Genomic DNA, 18,276 nt, shown 5'->3' with positions numbered 1-18,276 from the left:
ACACATCTGATGTGACAGCTGCCAGTTCTTTACAGCTCGGGCACAATCAGAGACCTCTCTCCCTCTCTCACACACACACTAGAAGCACACACACACTTAGTGTTGGACCATGTGACATCTGCTGTACTCTTGTCCCTGCACGTCTGGATCCAGACTCTCTCCCTTTCTCCCCTACTCCTCCTCCTCTGCTAAGTGTCTGTCTTTATCTGTGCCAGACTGTGACCTTTTCTTCCAGCCTGGCCAGGCTTTAGCATTCGACTTCGCTCCTGACGTCAGCACTCTACGTTGAGCAATCTACCATTCCCCTGCTTTCTGCTGTGTGTTGAACAGCTCCCTTATACGCACAGACCCTATACCAGTTTTATTCTGACCATTATTTATCACTTTTACAACCAATTTTTTTCTTAACTTACGAACTATACTTAAAAAAATATATATTAACCCTCATTAAAAAAATGCTGTGTAACCAGCAGGCTTGCAAGAGATTAAATCAAAATAACGCTCAAGTGTTATCTTGGTGAGGGAACACGGCGTGGCCCCTCAAAAACAAGGAACTAGCCTGATCTCTGCAGCAGGAGCACCAGCAGCAGGTGCACCAGCAGCAGGAGCACCAGCAGGAGCACCAGCAGCAGGAGCACCAGCAGAACACATGACCAGGATGCTGCTTGTTGAGGCCGTTCCCTCTGCCCTCCCTCACTCTTTATGAGCCCCTGCTGGCTCTAAGCACTGTAGGGACTAGGAATGAGTCCCAAATGGCACCCTGTTACCTATTTTAGTGCACTACTTTTGGTCAAACTAGTGCACTAATAAGGGTATAGTGTGCCTTTTTTCCCCACCTTTATTTAACTAGGCAAGTCAGTTAAGAACAAATTGTTATTTTCAATGACGGCCTAGGAACAGTGGGTTAATTGCCTTGTTCAGGGGGCAGAACGACAGATTTTCGGTTACTAGTCCAACGCTCTAACCACTAGGCTGCCTGCCGCCCCTTTTGGATGCACATTAGGCACTAGTGCAGTAATAGGCTGGTGTGGCCTGGGTTCGTGCAGCCAGCCCCTCTCCGTCCCCAGTGTGTTGAGTAACAGGCAGCATTCCTGGCCTAGCACGCTTCAGGGGACTGGGTTCAGGAATTGTACGAAGCGGCTCTGACTGGAGGAGCCCGGGGTTCTGGTTACCCTGGCAACTCATCCAGATGATCCGTGTCAGCGAGGGGGTGTGTCAGAGAGGCAGACAAGAGTGTGTGCGTGCGAGTGCGTGAGAGATTTGTGTCAGAGGGAGACATTTGTGTGCGAGAGAGACACTGAGCGAGAGGCGTGTGTGACGAGCGAGCCTGATTGCGTCTGTCTCTGTGGAAGAGTCTCTCGCTGCACTTTCGGCCAAAGCACACTTCCTGTACATGCATACCAGACTTCCTCCCCTCTCCCCTCTTACAGTGTCTGAGCAACGGGCGGGGGGGTAAAAAGAAATGGCAGACACATTTGGTTTACTCATCCAGTCCCCAAGCCTTGCAGGATTGTAGGTGCAGAGCTGTCCACTCCAGAAAACACAAGGGGAAAGCTGCCTGGTCATGAATTAACCAATAGAGGAGCCATTTACCTCGTGTGTGTGAGTGAGTGAGTGAGTGAGTGAGTGAGTGAGTGAGTGAGAGAGTGAGAGAGAGAGAGAGTGAGAGAGTGAGAGAGAGAGAGAGAGAGAGAGAGAGAGAGAGAGAGAGAGAGAGAGAGAGAGAGAGAGAGAGAGAGAGAGAGAGAGAGAGAGAGAGAGAGAGAGAGAGAGAGAGAGAGAGAGAGAGAGAGAGAGAGAGAGAGAGAGAGAGAGAGAGAGAGAGAGAGAGAGAGAGAGAGAGAGGAGGTCCCATTCACGTCATAGAGTCTCATGCTGCCCCGTAGGCATGAAGATAAATGGGGAGAGCAAAGTGTAATAATGGAAGTGTTTAGGTGAGACCCTCTCTCATGATGAGTAACCTTGCCTGGGTGCTGGAAACTCACGTTAGCTCCCCAGAGAGAATGCCCTGAGAGTCTGTGTTGGTAACCCAGTTTGAACTCTATAGCGAGTTCCCAAGGACTATGGGATGAAAATTAGCTCTTTTGCAAACAACTGGCACTTGAGTATTGATGTGGAAAGGGAATTAATGTCCACCGTCCCTGTGAAATACATTTCATAAATGGATTGCTCCAGCAAACAACTCACCGTGCCTCTCCCGGTCTTTGCCTTTAGGTGAATGGCTGCATGCTGGACCCCCTGCCCCCCACAGTGCTGCGCAAGTCCAGCGCGTCGTCACCCAGTAACATGATGGAGACGTCCATCGACGAGGGCATAGAGACGGAGGAGCCCGACGCCGAGGACGACCCCGCCCACCTCTTCTCCGCCTTCCAGACGGCCCGCTTCGGCCAGCGCCGACACACCCTGTCCGAGGTCACTAACCAGCTGGGCCCCGTCATCAACCAAGGTCAGAACTGAACCAAGGCTTTGGGACATTAGAGAATCATATAGGTCATTGGCTAGATAGGGGACATAGGCCTGTGTTCATACGATGGGTTGTTGATCTGCTAAGCCAGCAAGTATTGCGTATGTGAATGGTGAAAATGTGCGCTTCCTGTGGAAATTGTTATTTTAAAGGCACCACATTTATTCATAGGTGGATGAATGGATGAATGAGTGGATGGACTGGTTTTATTTATTTATTGTATCTAGCTGATGCTAGAGGGGTACACTACAAAGCAGGATCAACAGGTTAATAACTGAAATAACTTGATTTTCTGGTTAATTTAAGAAAGCTAAACTTAGTGTGTTTTGGTTATTGAGGCAATTAGACCATGCCCATTTCATGCTTATCTTTTAAAAAAATTAATTGTTATTTCAGAATATTCTGGGAAGTTAACTGGCTAAGTCATTGGTCTTGCTTTGTAGCATACCTCTCAGGAATCTTTCCAGCGACCTCACCCGGGAAACGGGCTGTGGCGATTATGGAATTTGGGGTAACGATTAATTGTCATGCAAATGGTCACTGTTATATTCAGAATTATTATTATTTATTTTTTTAGCTTGTAATGCATCTTAATACATTATTTGAAAATGTAGCTATCACATACCTAATGAATACAAGACAGCTTCAGTGACACCCTTGTCTCTACCTATAGATTTTGACAGCTTTGAGCTTTTCGAAATGAAGGGTCTCCACCCAACCATGTCGTTCTGCTCGTAAAATGATTGCTAACTTTACCCACTTTATGTAAAAAAATATATATATATTAAATTAAATTCCTATTGGGTAAACTATATCTACTTGAATGTAAAAGTTGAATCCCCTCTTATCATAACATGACTGTATGAAAAACGATTGACAACAACGTTTCTTTTTTGTTCACGGTTATTGTCCATAGTGTCGGTTACACGTTTATATGATAATTGTGCCAGGCCTACCTGGAAACACCTGTGGCCCTAAATAGAGCAATATCCAATACACCAGTAGTACTGTCAATGAACCCTGAACCCTGTATTGCTGTGAACCAACAGGTAAACTGTTCACCACGGGCCACAACCCGTCCCTGGGCAGCGTGGACTCCGACATGGGCTACGACATGGGCTCCTTGCACAGTGACCTGAGTCTGCTGGAGGACGCTCCCTCTCTCAGCGAGGTGGTCCTGGCCAACACCCACAGTTCGGGGCCCCACATGACCCAGGGCCCCTTCATGAGCCAGCGGCCCCCCAACCCCACCATGCAGGGCCTGAGCTCCAAAAGGAGGGAGGCCCACAATCGCTCGCCCATCAGCTTCAGGGAGGGCCGCCGCGCTTCCGACACCTCCCTCACACAAGGTGAGATCCACTGGTTGTCTCTCGATCTTTACTCATCTCCTTCTCCGTCTTCCTGTTTCTTTCACTCCGTCTTTCCCTCTACATTTCTCCATCTTTCTCTCTGTCGTCAGCCTCCGTCTCATAAGACACCCGGTGTGACTTTGCTCCAAAGTAGAGCACTATATACACCAGGGAATAGGGTGTCATTTGCTAAATGAAAAATACAATTGACTTCAGGTCTCCATCTGAGCATCTTGTCCTCCCTCAACCCCTGAACATGAGGCCCCTGAGAGACGCCATCATCAAGGTCTCGGTCTCTAATCATTGCACAGACGACACGACACCCCTGTGAACCGCAGCTCATTCACACCCCTGCACGCACACATTTTCAAGCTGAAATTGGCTCTCATTCTCTTTATTTTCTTCTCTTTCACCCACCCACTCTGTCTTTCGCTTTTCTCTCTTTCTCTCTCTGATGATTCATTTTGTGAATCAGACTGCGCTTTGAAGGTTTGGCCCACATAGCTCTGTTTTGAATGTTTAATCCCGTAGCAGCAGAAAAAGCACTTTGTAAAGTAACTTAACTAATGGCGCTTAAAATGTATATACAGGAGGTGTGTGTGTGTGTGTGTGTGTGTGTGTGTGTGTGTGTGTGTTTCCCCTCCCCCAGCTGCCTCTTCAGTCTGCGCACACACACAGCAGGAGCTAAGAGTCACCGGAGCCCCACTTCTTTGTAATGGCTGTTTGAAGCGGCTGGGTTCTGCGTGCCGCTGCAAGGAGGAGATGTGGAGAAGCTTCTCAAATCTTTATATAGCCGTATTATTAGGATGAGTCAGGTCCCATGGTTCACGCCATCATGAACAGTCAGCCAGCCTTTTAGGAGCCGGAGATGGATTTTTATTACAATCACCATTACACACACACTGTTACCACCCACCCACCCACACACACACACTCATGACGTACATACTCTCTCCCTGCAGGCGGTGAAGGTAGGGCTAGAAGTGATGGCCATGTCATTTCAGTCGGAGATGCAAGGGAACCGGGTTATAACAATTAGTTTGGATGCTATAATCCCAACTCTATGTTGTCAGGTCTGGTTGCGTTCCGGCAGCATCTCCAGAACCTGGCGCGGACCAAAGGCATCCTAGAGCTGAACAAACAGATGTATGAGCAGATGGGCTCTGGGGAGGACCCATCCTCCATGAGGACCCTGGGGCCCCATGCAAACCTGCAGAACCTGCTGGACCCCAAGCTGCAGGTCAGTACTGGCTCCACAGTGACCGAGAGTGAGATCCCACCCAGCAGCACCACTCCTGACCTCACCAGTGATTAGTTAGCCAGCCAGCCGGTGAATCACAGACCAGGCTGGTTATATAATGATCCGTCCGGACGAAGAGGCCAATTGTCTCCTTGTTGACTGTCAGTCAGCCCCTGGAGCTGCACAGAGTGAATACAGCCATTGTTGAGGTAATACTGCTGCCCATAGCAATGACTGGTGCCCACTGGGCCTTCACTTGCTCAGGGACAGAAAAAGAGGGAGCGAGAGAAAGAGGGAGAGTGAGGTTAGAGGGAAAGTGTTGTGCTTGTGAGAGAGAAAGGCAATCGAGTTATCTTAGAAGTAACTGTGTGACTGACTGAAACTGAATCGCCAAATCTGGGAAGTAGAATGTACCGGCTGCCGCTTGTAAATGGGCAACAACAAGGAGTCAATTGAATGGCCGCTAAGACGGACAGAGAGAGGGCACGATCCATCTGTGAATCGGTACATCCATCTCCCTTGCTCTAGAACAGTGCGTCCTGTGGTTGCTGCGTGTCAACACAAGGCCTGTGTGTGTGGTTGGTTGGTTGTGGTATATACACAGAGGCTTAGTCTGTGACTCAAATGGCACCCTAGCCTTTTGGTGCTCTACTTTTGACCAGGGCTCTGGGCGAAAATAGTGCACTAATAGGGATTGGGAATAGGTGCCATTTGGGACAAAGCCCTAGTGGTCGAAAGGGCTTATTGGCAGCATGCCTGTCTGTCAACAAGGTCCCTATAGTTGTTTCCCACACAATCACTATACACAGTCAGCAACAACATTAATAAAACAACAACAGCAACACACTGGCCCTGTATACAAGAGTGGTAATGACTTCATTACTCAGTGGAGCTGTGTGAGTGTGTGTTTTCAAGGTGCGCGCCTCCACGTCAGGGTTTCCGTTGGGACAACGTGACCGGGAAGATTTGGATTTCCTTTCCATTTGAGAAAATGTACCGGACCCATATGCATTGGGTGCGTAAACCCGTTCGGGAGTCCACCAACGGTGCTCAAAATGACAGAGATCACGTTTATCTTATGATAATTCATCTTGACAGAACATGCAACTCCGGTGATAAAACACCATTCTAAACAGCGCATATGTGACGGTGATGAAAATCTCAGTTAGAAACTTAGAATGAGGGGGAATCTAAAGATGCCGCAACTAGGATGTATTGCTAATATGACAAGGAGGCCTCTGGACAATGAAAGAAAATGTATATGAAAGCCAGTAGAACAGGTGAGAAATGCTGGTTTCAATTGACAGATTTTGCCCAGGCTACTTTGAAGCAAAGTAAGACATGCCTCGTAATATGACGTAAAACATTCAGGTTTCAAACAATGAAGTATATGTTTTCAAAATGCATACTGCCTCCAGCTCACATTGCAAAGTGGTGGGTGATGTGCTGATAGGCAACGGTAGGCAGGCTATGCTCTTGAATGGCGAATTGGAAGGCGTGCTTCAATTACCAGTTGAGAAATAAAAATAGGTCTTTTTTTTAATCATGGCGATCAAAACTGTTTTTAACATGCGATTGCATATAGAATTATTGTGCAATGACTGGGCTTATAAATGCATGTTTCACTCCAGCAGCAACGTGCTTGAGGAACCGCAGCAGCAGGTCTAGTGCTGTCTGACAAGTGATATTCCGCTCAAAATAGGCTGTGTATGCTGTGCTCGTGTGATAAATTGTGACTAACGAAAATGCACACTCCCAAATGAATTCCCCTAAATTTAGCAAATGACCCTAAAGACCGATAAGCATGACGGTCAAATGTATTTCCATTGACTGAATAAAAAGCAATCTTTTGCAACGGGATTGTTTTTTTCCCCTCCGGGTAAATTTGGTCGCCAAAAATGTTATCTGCTTTTCGTCTGTAACCCAGTGAGATTGTGAGTGTAACCTCCTCTGAACTCTTCTGTGTGTATTATGCGTTTTAGGGAGAGGCATCCAAGCACGAGGATAACTTGGCTTTATACCAGGGTGGCGCCCAACCTCTACTGTCCCGAAGACAAAGTCTCGAGACGCAATATCTCACGCACAGACTACAGGTACTACACCATTCAATCTGTCTTATACTGTATGTATCTCAAATATTTATTAAAGGAGTAATCAATTACAATTAAACAATGACTAATAAAATTTGTTTGTCTGCATCACAGATTTTCTCAATTTCACCGTCATTTTATACCTATCAATGATTATGGATGGCACATTTTGAGACTGGTAAGATATAGTTATTGAATCCCTCATATGTCCCTCTCTCTCCGTTACAGAAAGCTAGTGTCATGGCTAATGTGAGTCCTGCTAGCTGCCAGCTCTTCTGTAAGGAGAATCCTCGGAGTCTAGAGCAACAGCTGCAGGAGCATAGGTACATTATTAGCTATTCACACTTATCAAACAGATCCCACCGACTTCTTGTTTTCCTGGTTGTCTCTATAACCTATATCGCTTTATCTTCAGGTTGCACCAGAAGAGGATGTACCTCCAGAAGCAGACTCACCTCCAAACCTACTTCAACCAGATGCAGATAGTAGAGGGTTCCTATCCAGGGGACCCAGGGGCCCCTCCACAGCAGCAGGGGGCAATGGCTGGGGCCCACAAGCAGCAGGGCAGCTCCCAGTCCTCCCCTCCCTACACCCAGGCCCTCAGCCCCCTCATGGAGCCCAGCGACAACCTGGTTTACGACACCTACCTGGCCCACCACTACCCCCACCCTCACTCCCACCTCAGCCCAGTACTCATGCCCCCCGGCCTGGCCGGCCAGCTGCAGAATCACCCCCCCGAGGCCCTGGGCTACAGCTACCAGCTGTGTGACCAGCAGGGACAGTTTCACTCCCCTCAAGAGGCACTTTATCCAGAACAATACGAGTTCCCCCTGGAGCCCGGGCAGCCACACCCGTCTGGCCCAGGAGAGGCACCTGTGGCCGGGTACGAGGGGCTAGCACTCCCCGCCGAACTCCAGGACTCCTTTCTGGACAGCGAGATGATGGAGACTGTAGACTCGCAGCACGGCTTCGTACTGGTGAACTGAAGCCGGTGGAACTGTGGGGAGAAAGCGGTATTACCGACAGTTGAAAACCTACACAGCATTATGTCGTAGATATGATGGAGTGGAGATGGGGGTCAAGGTACATGGGAAAGTGTTTTTTTTTTTTTTAATTTTTTTATCAATGAATACTATTTTTGTTGTTGTGGTGAACCAACCTCAGAACCTTTCTACCAAAATCATCCCCATCTCCCTTCTTCCCACTCCTCTGTTCCCATCAGCCCTATGCTAGGACCCAGGCCTGGTGACTGCCTGGGCGATATGGGCGTGCCAGCATGGCTGGCTGGCTGGGTATATGTGGATGGATGTTGCCATGATGGGAGGTGTCACGTGTGAAGTGATATCGCTCCACAGGAACACAAATTGCCTCAAAGCTGACAGCAGCCTCGTCGAGAAGAGCTGGACGGTAAAAAAAGACTTAGCACAGTTTGGTCGTTTGGAAGACATGCACAACGGAACTTGGCTTACCGAAAGCACAATCCAAACGACAACCATGCTATTTAGTATTGAAATAGGACAAGAACTCTCAAAGACACATTGCGTGTTTGACATAGTAAAACAAGGAACGAACAAGAGACAAAGTGATGAATTAATGCGCGCGTGATAAGTGCAGTGTTCGTCAATATTGAAGCAATATATCCATTTGGGACTAGGGAGCTGCACGGGCGACTTCCTCACCAGAAAGTCCTACTTTAATGTGACGTTTCTCGGGAGAATTCCAGTATGATGACTCACAGCCAACATATCCACAGTGACAGCTCATCAGCGCGTAGACAGCGATGACGTAATCGTGAGATAATCCCCCCCCCCCCCCACCAATCCCATCGAAGCAGATAAAAGGGAAGAAAAAAATACAGAAACAGAACTCCAATCTATATTTAATGAAGAGAAACACGATTTATGTTCATGTTCCTTATAAATGGGGTAATTATTTCCAACAAACCACACAAATCCGTTTGGGAAGCCCTTCACTAGGCGCTAAAAGGAATAAGTTAAGTCCCATCAAATCAGTTTGCTGCACTAGTGTTAGGTGAGGGTTTTATCTCCAGATCGTGTCCTTATACCTTCTGGGATGTGCAGCTGATGTGGGCCTAACCGTGTTCATGATTCTGTGGCGTAATATACCTAAATACCTACTGGGTTTCTGAAGGAATGTGTTTCTCTAACCTAAAGGTTGCTGTAGAAGAAATATGTATAATGAGATGAAGGAAAAGACAAATGTAAGAACGGAACGTTAGTCACACAACACTGGATTAATTGTGTGAAGTTTCACAGTGGCTCTCTCACAGCAAGCTTAGAATGAACACTTCACTTTTGAATCTACTTGAAGCATACAGATCTCTGATGAGGAAATAGAACTCTACTTTTCATGAAATAGGATGAAAAACAAGTGGTCGAGGTCCGAGGCAAAGTCTGCTTCTCAAAATGGCAGCCTATTCCCTACATAGTTACACTGCTTTTATGGGCTCTGGTCAAAGTAGTGCACTATATAGGTATACGGGTGCCATTTGGGACACTGCCATAGACTAGACTACAGGATTGTCTGTGGAAGCTGAATTACTGGAGCACTTTTACAAGGTAAAAAAAAGGAAATATAGCGAGAGCGAGGTGGTGGTGGTAGTCAGAATGGTGTTTAGCCTAGTCTGCTGCTTCCCCGGGAGACTAAAACAAAAGCGAGGGAACCATTTACTCTCTGTTATCCCAATAAATGGACACAAAACATTTGGTTCTATCAAAGAAAGAGCAGAGAATAACACTATTGGTTGTTCATTGTGCTTTGTAAAAAAAAAAAAAAAGGGGGGGGGGTTTAGAGACTTGAGTGCTCTCAAGATGCAACAAATATTGTGTTGAGTGTGAATAGTGTTCAGTGTGCCTTTTTTTACTTGTTTTGTTGAAGATTAGAGTATTTTAGCGTTTTATTTCTAGTTTTAATTCCCGTTATGTTTTTATTTTTTAGGTATCCTTTCCGGAAATAAGTAGACCCAGGTTTTTACAAAGGTACGAAACCAAAGTCCCCTCAGACGTTTCCCTGTCCAACCACACCATGTGGAGTTAGGAGCTTCTTGGTTTTAGCTTCTTGACAGTGCTTTTTTTTTGGTCCATCAGTATATGCCATTTTAAAAAAAGTATTATAGCAATATTTCTAAGTAATAGTTGAAGATGTAAAGAAAACAATTAAGATTAGGAGTGGATGTGTTTCAGTATCATAATTTCACTTCCTGCTGACAAACGCCTGTCTTTAGAAAATCCAATTTTATATTTACCTTCATTGATGTTGACCACACATAAGCTAACTTGCTGTTGAGATTAAAAAAAAGGTTTATCGAACAACGTGCGTGTGAGTATTTCTTCATCTACTTTTTCCCCCGAATAATCTGACTACGCAGATCTTGCGTTGGATCCAACGATGAATATATTTATGGCCATGGTTGAATAATAGGCACTGTCATTCCCCAAAACACAGCTCACTATTTCAGATTCCATTACAACAGCCCAAATAGGGACATCAGCGGATCTTCTATTGTACCAGTATAACCTGTGTAGGCGTAAAGTAATGAACTGGATGGGTGAATCACACGTAGCCCTTTTATAATAAACAGTTGAGTCACACAGTACATGAGCCTGAAATCGTTTCAGCTAAAATATCCAAGGTCTCCATTGTCAGTTATTAATAACACTTCATTACCCAAACTCGGTTCAACATCCAAATTGATCGGTAATGTGGCATGGGTTTTGTGAAAACACTCTTAACCGATGGCCATGTGGCGTCATTATGGTGTTGATAAATATGTTCAGGGTTCTTTTTAACTCCATTGACTCAGTCCTAGTGATGTGAGTAATTCATTAATGACATGATTGGACCAGAGTTAATGGTCTAAACTTTTGGAGTGAAATGTCCGCCCTCACCAGCACGGTACATTTGTCATCGCTAGGTGTGGAGTAAATCAGGGCCTGTATTCATAACGCTGCTGATCTAGGATCAGGTCCCCCTGTCAATATAATATTCATATGATCTAAAAGGCCAAGCTTGATCCTGGATCAGCACTCTTCCTCTGAGATGCTTTATCAAGGTGGCCCAGGAATGGGTGTGAATAGAAACTCGGACTGAGTGAATGGTTCCACTTTTCCCAAAAAGGTCTCTCGACATGACTGGAGTCTATATCCCTCTTGGTTCTCTTGTCTAGAATTACATCAGGATTGCCTACAGGAGTTCCACTTATAACTAGACCAACCAGTTCCCGTTCCCATCGGTGTCCGTCTCAGTTGCTAACTGGATTGTTGTCAACACAAACAAGCTTCAGAGGTTATTATTCGATTTGTTCAAGCATTGCTCCCCTTACTAGGCTGATGCCCTTGCTATTTGTTATCTGGATATGGATTAGCAAATGATGCACCCCGGCAACTGAACTGAGTGAACCCAGAGATGCCATGTCCGCCCATTAGTGCACTGCCCCCCACATTGCTGCATTTCCCTCCTATTGCTCCACTCAAGTCTACTGTAGCCTATACAGTCGTGGCCAAAAGTTTTGAGAATGACACAAATATAAATTTTCACAAGGTCTGCTGCCTCAGTTTGTATGATGGCAATTTGCATATACTCCAGAATGTTATGAAGAGTGATCAGATGAATTGCAAAGTCCCTCTTTGCCATGCAAATGAACTGAATCCCCCAAAAATACATTTCCACTGCATTTCAGCCCTGCCACAAAAGGACAAGCTGACATCATGCCAGTGATTCTCTCGTTAACACAGGTGTGAGTGTTGACAAGGACAAGGCTGGAGATCACTCTGTCATGCTGATTGAGTTCGGATAACAGACTGGAAGCTTCAAAAGGAGGGTGGTGCTTGGAATCATTGTTCTTCCTCTGTCAGCCATGGTTACCTGCAAGGAAACACGTGCCGTCATCATTGTTTTGCACAAAAAGGGCTTTAAAGGCAAGGATATTGCTGCCAGTAAGATTGCACCTAAATCAACCATTTATCGGATCATCAAGAACTTCAAGGAGAGCGGTTCAATTGTTGTGAAGAAGGCTTCAGGGCGCCCAAGAAAGTCCAGCAAGCCCCAGGACTGTCTTCTAAAGTTGATTCGGCTGCGGGATCGTGGCACCACCAGTACAGAGCTTGCTCAGGAATAGCAGCAGGCAGGTGTGAGTGCATCTGCACGCACAGTGAGGCGAAGACTTTTGGAGGATGACCTGGTGTCCAGAAGGGCAGCAAAGAAGCCACTTCTCTCCAGGAAAAACATCAGGGACAGACCTGATATTCTGCAAAAGTTACAGGGATTGGACTGCTGAGGACTTGGGTAAAGTCATTTTCTCTGATGAATCCCCTTTCCGATTGTTTGGGGAATCTGGAAAAAAGCTTGTCCGAAGAAGACAAGTTGAGTGCTACCATCAGTCCTGTGTCATGTCAACAGTAAAGCATCCTGAGACCATTCATGCGTGGGGTTGCTTCTCAGCCAAGGGAGTGGGCTCACTCACAATTTTGCCTAAGAACACAGCCATGAATAAAGAATGGTACCAACACATCCTCCAGGAGCAACTTCTCCCAACCATCCAGGAACAGTTTGGTGACAAACAATGCCTTTTCCAACATTATGGAGCACCTTGCCATAAGGCAAAAGTGATAACTAAGTGGCTCGGGGAACAAAACATCAATATAACATCAAAAATATCTAAAGACACTGAAGCAGCAAAAAAAATTTTTTTTTTCATTCTCAAAACTTTTGGCCACGACTGTATATACCAGAACAGTAGCGTGAGCCTGCTGAGCCATGACTAGAGTGCAGTTGAAAAGTTACCGGTTGTGAGGACCTCCACATAAGAGGATGATGAGATCACATGGCTTTTAGCCTAGCTGTCCCTTAGTCCCCAGTACAGATTTACCATAAAACTAGAGCAGGAATACAGTTAATCCAATCAGGCCTGTAATCCCATTCAGACTAGTTACAATTTCAGGTAACTGCCAAAATAAAGGAAACACCAACATAGTGTCTTAATAGGGCGTTGGGCCACCATGAGCCAGAACAGCTTCAATGCGCCTTGGCATAGATGCTACAAGTGTCCACAAGGAATTCCATCATTTGGTGTTTTGTTGCTGATAGTTGAAAATGCTGTCTCAGGCACCGCTCCAGGATTTCCAATAAGTGTTCAGTTGGGTTAAGATCTGATGACTGAGACAGCCGTGGCATATGATCATCAAAACATTCAGTGACCACAGTGAATGGGGTCATTGTCATCCTATGAGGGCATAGCCATGGTAGCCAAAATAAATTGCCTAGTAAGCATTTTTATGCATGATGTGATGTTAATTGCCTAATTAACTCAGGAGCCACACCTGTGCAGAAGCACCTGCTTTCAATATACGCTATATATACAAAAGTATGTGGACACCCCTTCAAATTAATGGATTCGGCTATTTCGGCCACACCCGTTGCTGACCGGTGTATAAAATCGAGCACACATCCATGCAATCTCCATAGACAAACACTGGCAGTAGAAAGGCCTTACTGAAGAGCTAAGTGACTTTCAATGTGGCACATAGGATGCCACCTTTCAAAAAAAGTCACATTTCTGCCCTGCTAGAGCTGCCCCAGTCAACAACGTGTTTTTATTGTGAAGTGAAAACATTTCGGAGCAACAACGGCTCAACCGTGAAGTGGTAGGCTACACAAGCTCACAGAATGGGACCATCAGAAGAAGAAAAAATGCCTGTCCTCGGTTACAACACTCACTTCCAAGTTCTGCTTCTGGAAGCAACGTCAGCACAAGAACTGTTCGTTGGGACCTTCATGAAATGAAGGCCGAGCAGCTGCACACGAGCCTAAGATTGCCAAGCGTCAGCTGGAGTGATGTAAAGTTTGCCGCCATTGGACTCTGGAGCAGTGGAAACGCGTTCTCTGGAGTGATGAATCACGCTTCACCATCTGGCAGTCCGACAGACTAATCTGGGTTTGGCGGATGCCAGGAGAACACTACCAGCCCGAATGCATAGTGCCAACTGTAAAGTTTGGTGGAGGAAGAATAATGGTCTGGGGCTGTTTTTCATGGTTCAGGTTAGGCCCTTTAGTTCCAGTGAAGGGATATCTTAACGCTACAATGCAATGACATTCTAGATGATTCTGTCCTTCCATCTTTGTGGCAACAGTTTGGGGAAGGCCCTTTCCTGTTTTAGCATGACAATTTTTATTTATTTATTTCACCTTTATTTAACCAGGTAGGCAAGTTGAGAACAAGTTCTCATTTACAATTGCGACCTGGCCAAGATAAAGCAAAGCGGTTCGACACATACAACGACACAGAGTTACACATGGAGTAAAACAAACATACAGTCAATAATACAGTATAAACAAGTCTATATACAATGTCCCCATGCACCAAGCGAGGCCCATACAGAAACGGTTTGATGAGATCGGTGTGGAAGAACTTCACTGGCCTGCAATGAGCCCTGACTTCAACCCCATCAAACACCCATCTTGTGGAAAGCCTTCCCAGAAGAGTGGAGGCTGTTATAGCAGCAAAGGGAGAACCAACTCCATATTAATGCCCATGATTTTGGAATGAGACGTTCGACGTTCATGTAGTGTACTTTGTATCCCTCATTTATGCAAGTGTTTCCATTATTCTGGCAGTTACCTGTAGTTAAGATGTACAGAAACCCTGTGTTACCTGTAGGAACACGCAGAACAACCTAATGTGCTCAAGGAATCTGAGATCCATCAGGTATTCCTGGACACAATCCATGTGCATGCTAGATGAGCACATCTAATTGGCTATTTGTGCCTTAGCCAATGCTATTCTGTGAAAGCACACTCGAAACATAATGAATATACCCATTTTACCTTCTTCAAATAGATTGCATTCCAAACAGACTACTTCATTCACTGATGTAAGTGTAAGCTACACTAAATTGTCATGATTATAAACACTCAACAGATAAAAGTAGGTCCCCTCTAAAGGTACTGTCTCACGACACAATGTTCATCACAATGTTTTTTTTTTTTTTGTTTTGTTTTTTTAAGCCATCAGCAACATTAGAATCTGTGACCTTCTGGTCCCTATCGGAGTGCGTAGTCTACTGCGCTAGCAGGGGGGAGTGAACCACTTTTTTTTTTATTTCTTTCAGTTACATAAAGCTGTTCAGTTAGTCAATTGTTTAGAATGTCAATAGAAATGTGATTTGTTAAGTATGTTGGGTAAGGTTGGAAAGCAAAAGCTGCATTAGCATTCGAACTGGTCGCATTTAATGCTCTCCATCCACCTCCAACCTACCTCCCTGCGAGCCTTTTGTTTATTTGACTTGAACCTGTAAAATCTACCCACTGGACTGTCACTAAGGTCTGCCAACTGAGCTTTCATAACCAATCAATTTTTACCCGAAATATTATCACAGCCGTTTATTTTGATTGTGCCCACATTTTTAGACCGGTATAGACAATCAGAACAGGGACAAGATGACACAGGACACATGTTAACACCAGGTATAAACGGGGCTTTTCAATATTATGTCTTCCAAATCAGAACTCTCTGATCATGCTGGTAAAACTGAAATCAATGGTTGCCATGACGACGGGTGAAGGACCACAGCATACTTCTGCTCTCCAGCTGAGGTCAGAGTACTCATCAGTTTAACCCTCTGGGGTCAGTTGAAGCTACACTGAGAAGCGGGTACCAGTCAAAAGAAAACAGACGGAAACAGGGACATTTTAGTTTCCCCATTCTGAAACGAAAAATGTTCTGTCGCATGCCATAATGAACACGGCCCAGATGGAAGATGGATATAGCTGACAATGAAAAAAGAAACCTCCACATGAGAAAATAGTTGATCAAAAATACCTGTCTAGCCTGACCAAGATCCCTTTAGCCTGACCTACTACTGATATGTCTGTTATAGAGTCGCAGACATGACCATACAAGGTTGTTCATTCTAGGTCATGTGCCTGCTGGGATTAGGGTTGCCTCTGACCTTCTGGTGGCCAGATAAAGTAGAACACCTTAAGACCGACCGAGACCTACACTGACTACTGCTCATCAGTTACACAAGATCCTTAGTACATGGAAGACGTCTGTGTCTTCTTTTACATGGAACGAGAGCATATGCTTGGCTATGACTTATGTATTAAAACTGTAGTCTATACACGATAAGAAGAAACACTTCAGAAGCGTCATGCCTATTGATCAGGGCACCCTTAATTAGATACAGTTGTAGGATTAAGTTATAAGGCCTGAGAAGGTGTGGTATATGGCCATTATACCACGGCTAAGGGCTGTTCTTATGCACGATGCAATGCGGAGCCCTTAGCTGTGGTATATTAGCCATATACCGCAAACCCCCTTGGTGCCTTATTGCTATTATAAACTGGTTACCAACGTAATTAGAGCAGTGAAAATAAATGTTTTGTCATACCCGTGGTATACGGTCTGATATGCCATGGCTGTCAGTCAATCAGCATTCAGGGCTTGAACCACCCAACTTATAATTAAATATATTATACAGTAAATATTGTATGGTTTATTTCACACAGAATTAACTGTAAGGTATTGAATTTGTCCATCAGTGCCCCCACAGAAACAGAGGCAAGGCACTTCTGCTTGTGATGGTCGAGCGTGTGAGATAGACAGAATAACCTACTCCAGACAGTTGCGTGAGAAAGAAAGGACAGATTGAGGACAGAGTGACTTTAGTAAAAATTCTACCTTTGTCATTTGTCACTGAGAGAAACCAACTGGAGGACGTCTCTTCCCCCACTGAGCTGAAGTACCTGTCATCATTACTTTATCTAGTTTCAGAGGAGCCAGCGACATTGTTTTAGTTTCCTCAAAGTTTACAGCTGTTCTGACTGTTTGACGGTTTCAATTACTAGTATCCAAGAGATAACAGAATCCATAACCCTTCCATTCAGTAGCGCTGGGCTTCCTGTATGAATTATGGCTAATACTATTGAATCAAAACAAACATACTTTTAAAAAGGTCTTATTTAACTGTTATTTAGGCTTCAGGCACATTAAATCTCAAAATAAGTCTGTTCGGCAATCAAGTGCGGAGGATTATTGCATAAATTGAAAAGTGTCCAGCTGTGACCTCTTTGCTCCAGGCTCCCTATCATGCCATTATAAACCACCAACACTCCTCATGTACTAGTACAGTACTGTTATGCGACCATGTGACGTAAAGACTAACCTTTGCATAACGTGTAGGCCTATAACAGCGATGAGCTATAATCGGGGGTGGGCTGTGGGTTATGTAGGCTGATGGAGATTTTGAGAGATTAAAAAGCGTTCCCATTCTAATGATCTCTCATGCGATGGCTTTGTTGAGTGTTTAAATGCCTGAGTGCTCTTTTTATAACAACGGAAGTGGTGTTTGTGATGTGCCGCCAGGGTCTTCCGTGTGTAACCCTTCAGTGTGACAACCAAGTGAAAGTGGCAAATAAAAAACTCTCTCCTTCAACATGAATTCGCCCTCTGCTGACTGTTGAATATGAAGGCCAACTTGAAACATAGTTCATTCACTATGCTAAGTCAGACCAGCCTCAAAAAGCATAGTTATCACTAAAGAATTTCATTTTTACAACTCCTATATTATCACTGTCCCACTCCTTTCATCTAGACCATGCTGTTGTACAAATTTGGAAATCCTATATCTGCAATTGATTGAATTCCAGAATCATTATCATCATACACCTTTTCTTATTTGACGTCATCTAAGTGAAGTTGCAGTAAGTCCCAATCAATTCGTCCCTAAATTGACTTTGAGGTGATTGACAACCGTTTTGCAACAGAGAGATTCTAATTGAGCAAATTCAGTTACATCCCTGCCTGTTTTGTACAGTTTGCTTCTGTTTGGTTCCTAATGAATACACCTCTGGGGCCAGTTCAGGATCAGCAACAGCACAGGACATTCAGAGAGAGATGTATGACCCACCCAGAACAAATATGATTGTCATCTTGTAGAATTGGACATGTCACTTTAACGTATTATAAGTCTATCTGCAACGTTCTGGGGCAGGTTTCCCAGACAAAAGATTAAAAGGCTAGTTTTGGTCTATAAAGCACTTTCAAAGGAGAACTGCTATTAAGCTTTCTTTTTAGGGCAATAGGCAGTGGTGTAAAGTACTTAAGTAACTATACTT

General features: G+C 44.9%; 1 protein-coding gene across 6 annotated transcripts in view; it reads left to right on the top strand.

The window, feature by feature from the left end:
• Positions 1-10,472, top strand: part of sik2b (salt-inducible kinase 2b) — a 65,665-nt gene extending 55,193 nt beyond the window's left edge. For all 6 annotated transcript variants that reach the window (XM_090224237.1, XM_036964956.2, XM_090224241.1 and 3 more), the window contains 6 exons: positions 2,215-2,446; positions 3,514-3,813; positions 4,887-5,053; positions 7,036-7,146; positions 7,372-7,466; positions 7,559-10,472. In XM_090224237.1, coding sequence (XP_090080363.1) covers positions 2,215-2,446; positions 3,514-3,813; positions 4,887-5,053; positions 7,036-7,146; positions 7,372-7,466; positions 7,559-8,129 — 1,476 coding nt within the window. In that variant the 3' untranslated portion in view covers positions 8,130-10,472. The remainder of the gene's footprint in view (positions 1-2,214; positions 2,447-3,513; positions 3,814-4,886; positions 5,054-7,035; positions 7,147-7,371; positions 7,467-7,558) is intronic.
• The last annotated feature ends 7,804 nt before the right edge of the window (positions 10,473-18,276 follow it).

This window comes from Oncorhynchus mykiss, chromosome 27 (genome assembly GCF_057628025.1).
Source record: "Oncorhynchus mykiss isolate SJ-2025 chromosome 27, ASM5762802v1, whole genome shotgun sequence".
NCBI classification, from domain to species: domain Eukaryota; kingdom Metazoa; phylum Chordata; class Actinopteri; order Salmoniformes; family Salmonidae; genus Oncorhynchus; species Oncorhynchus mykiss.
This window is presented reverse-complemented; position numbering and strand designations above follow the sequence as displayed.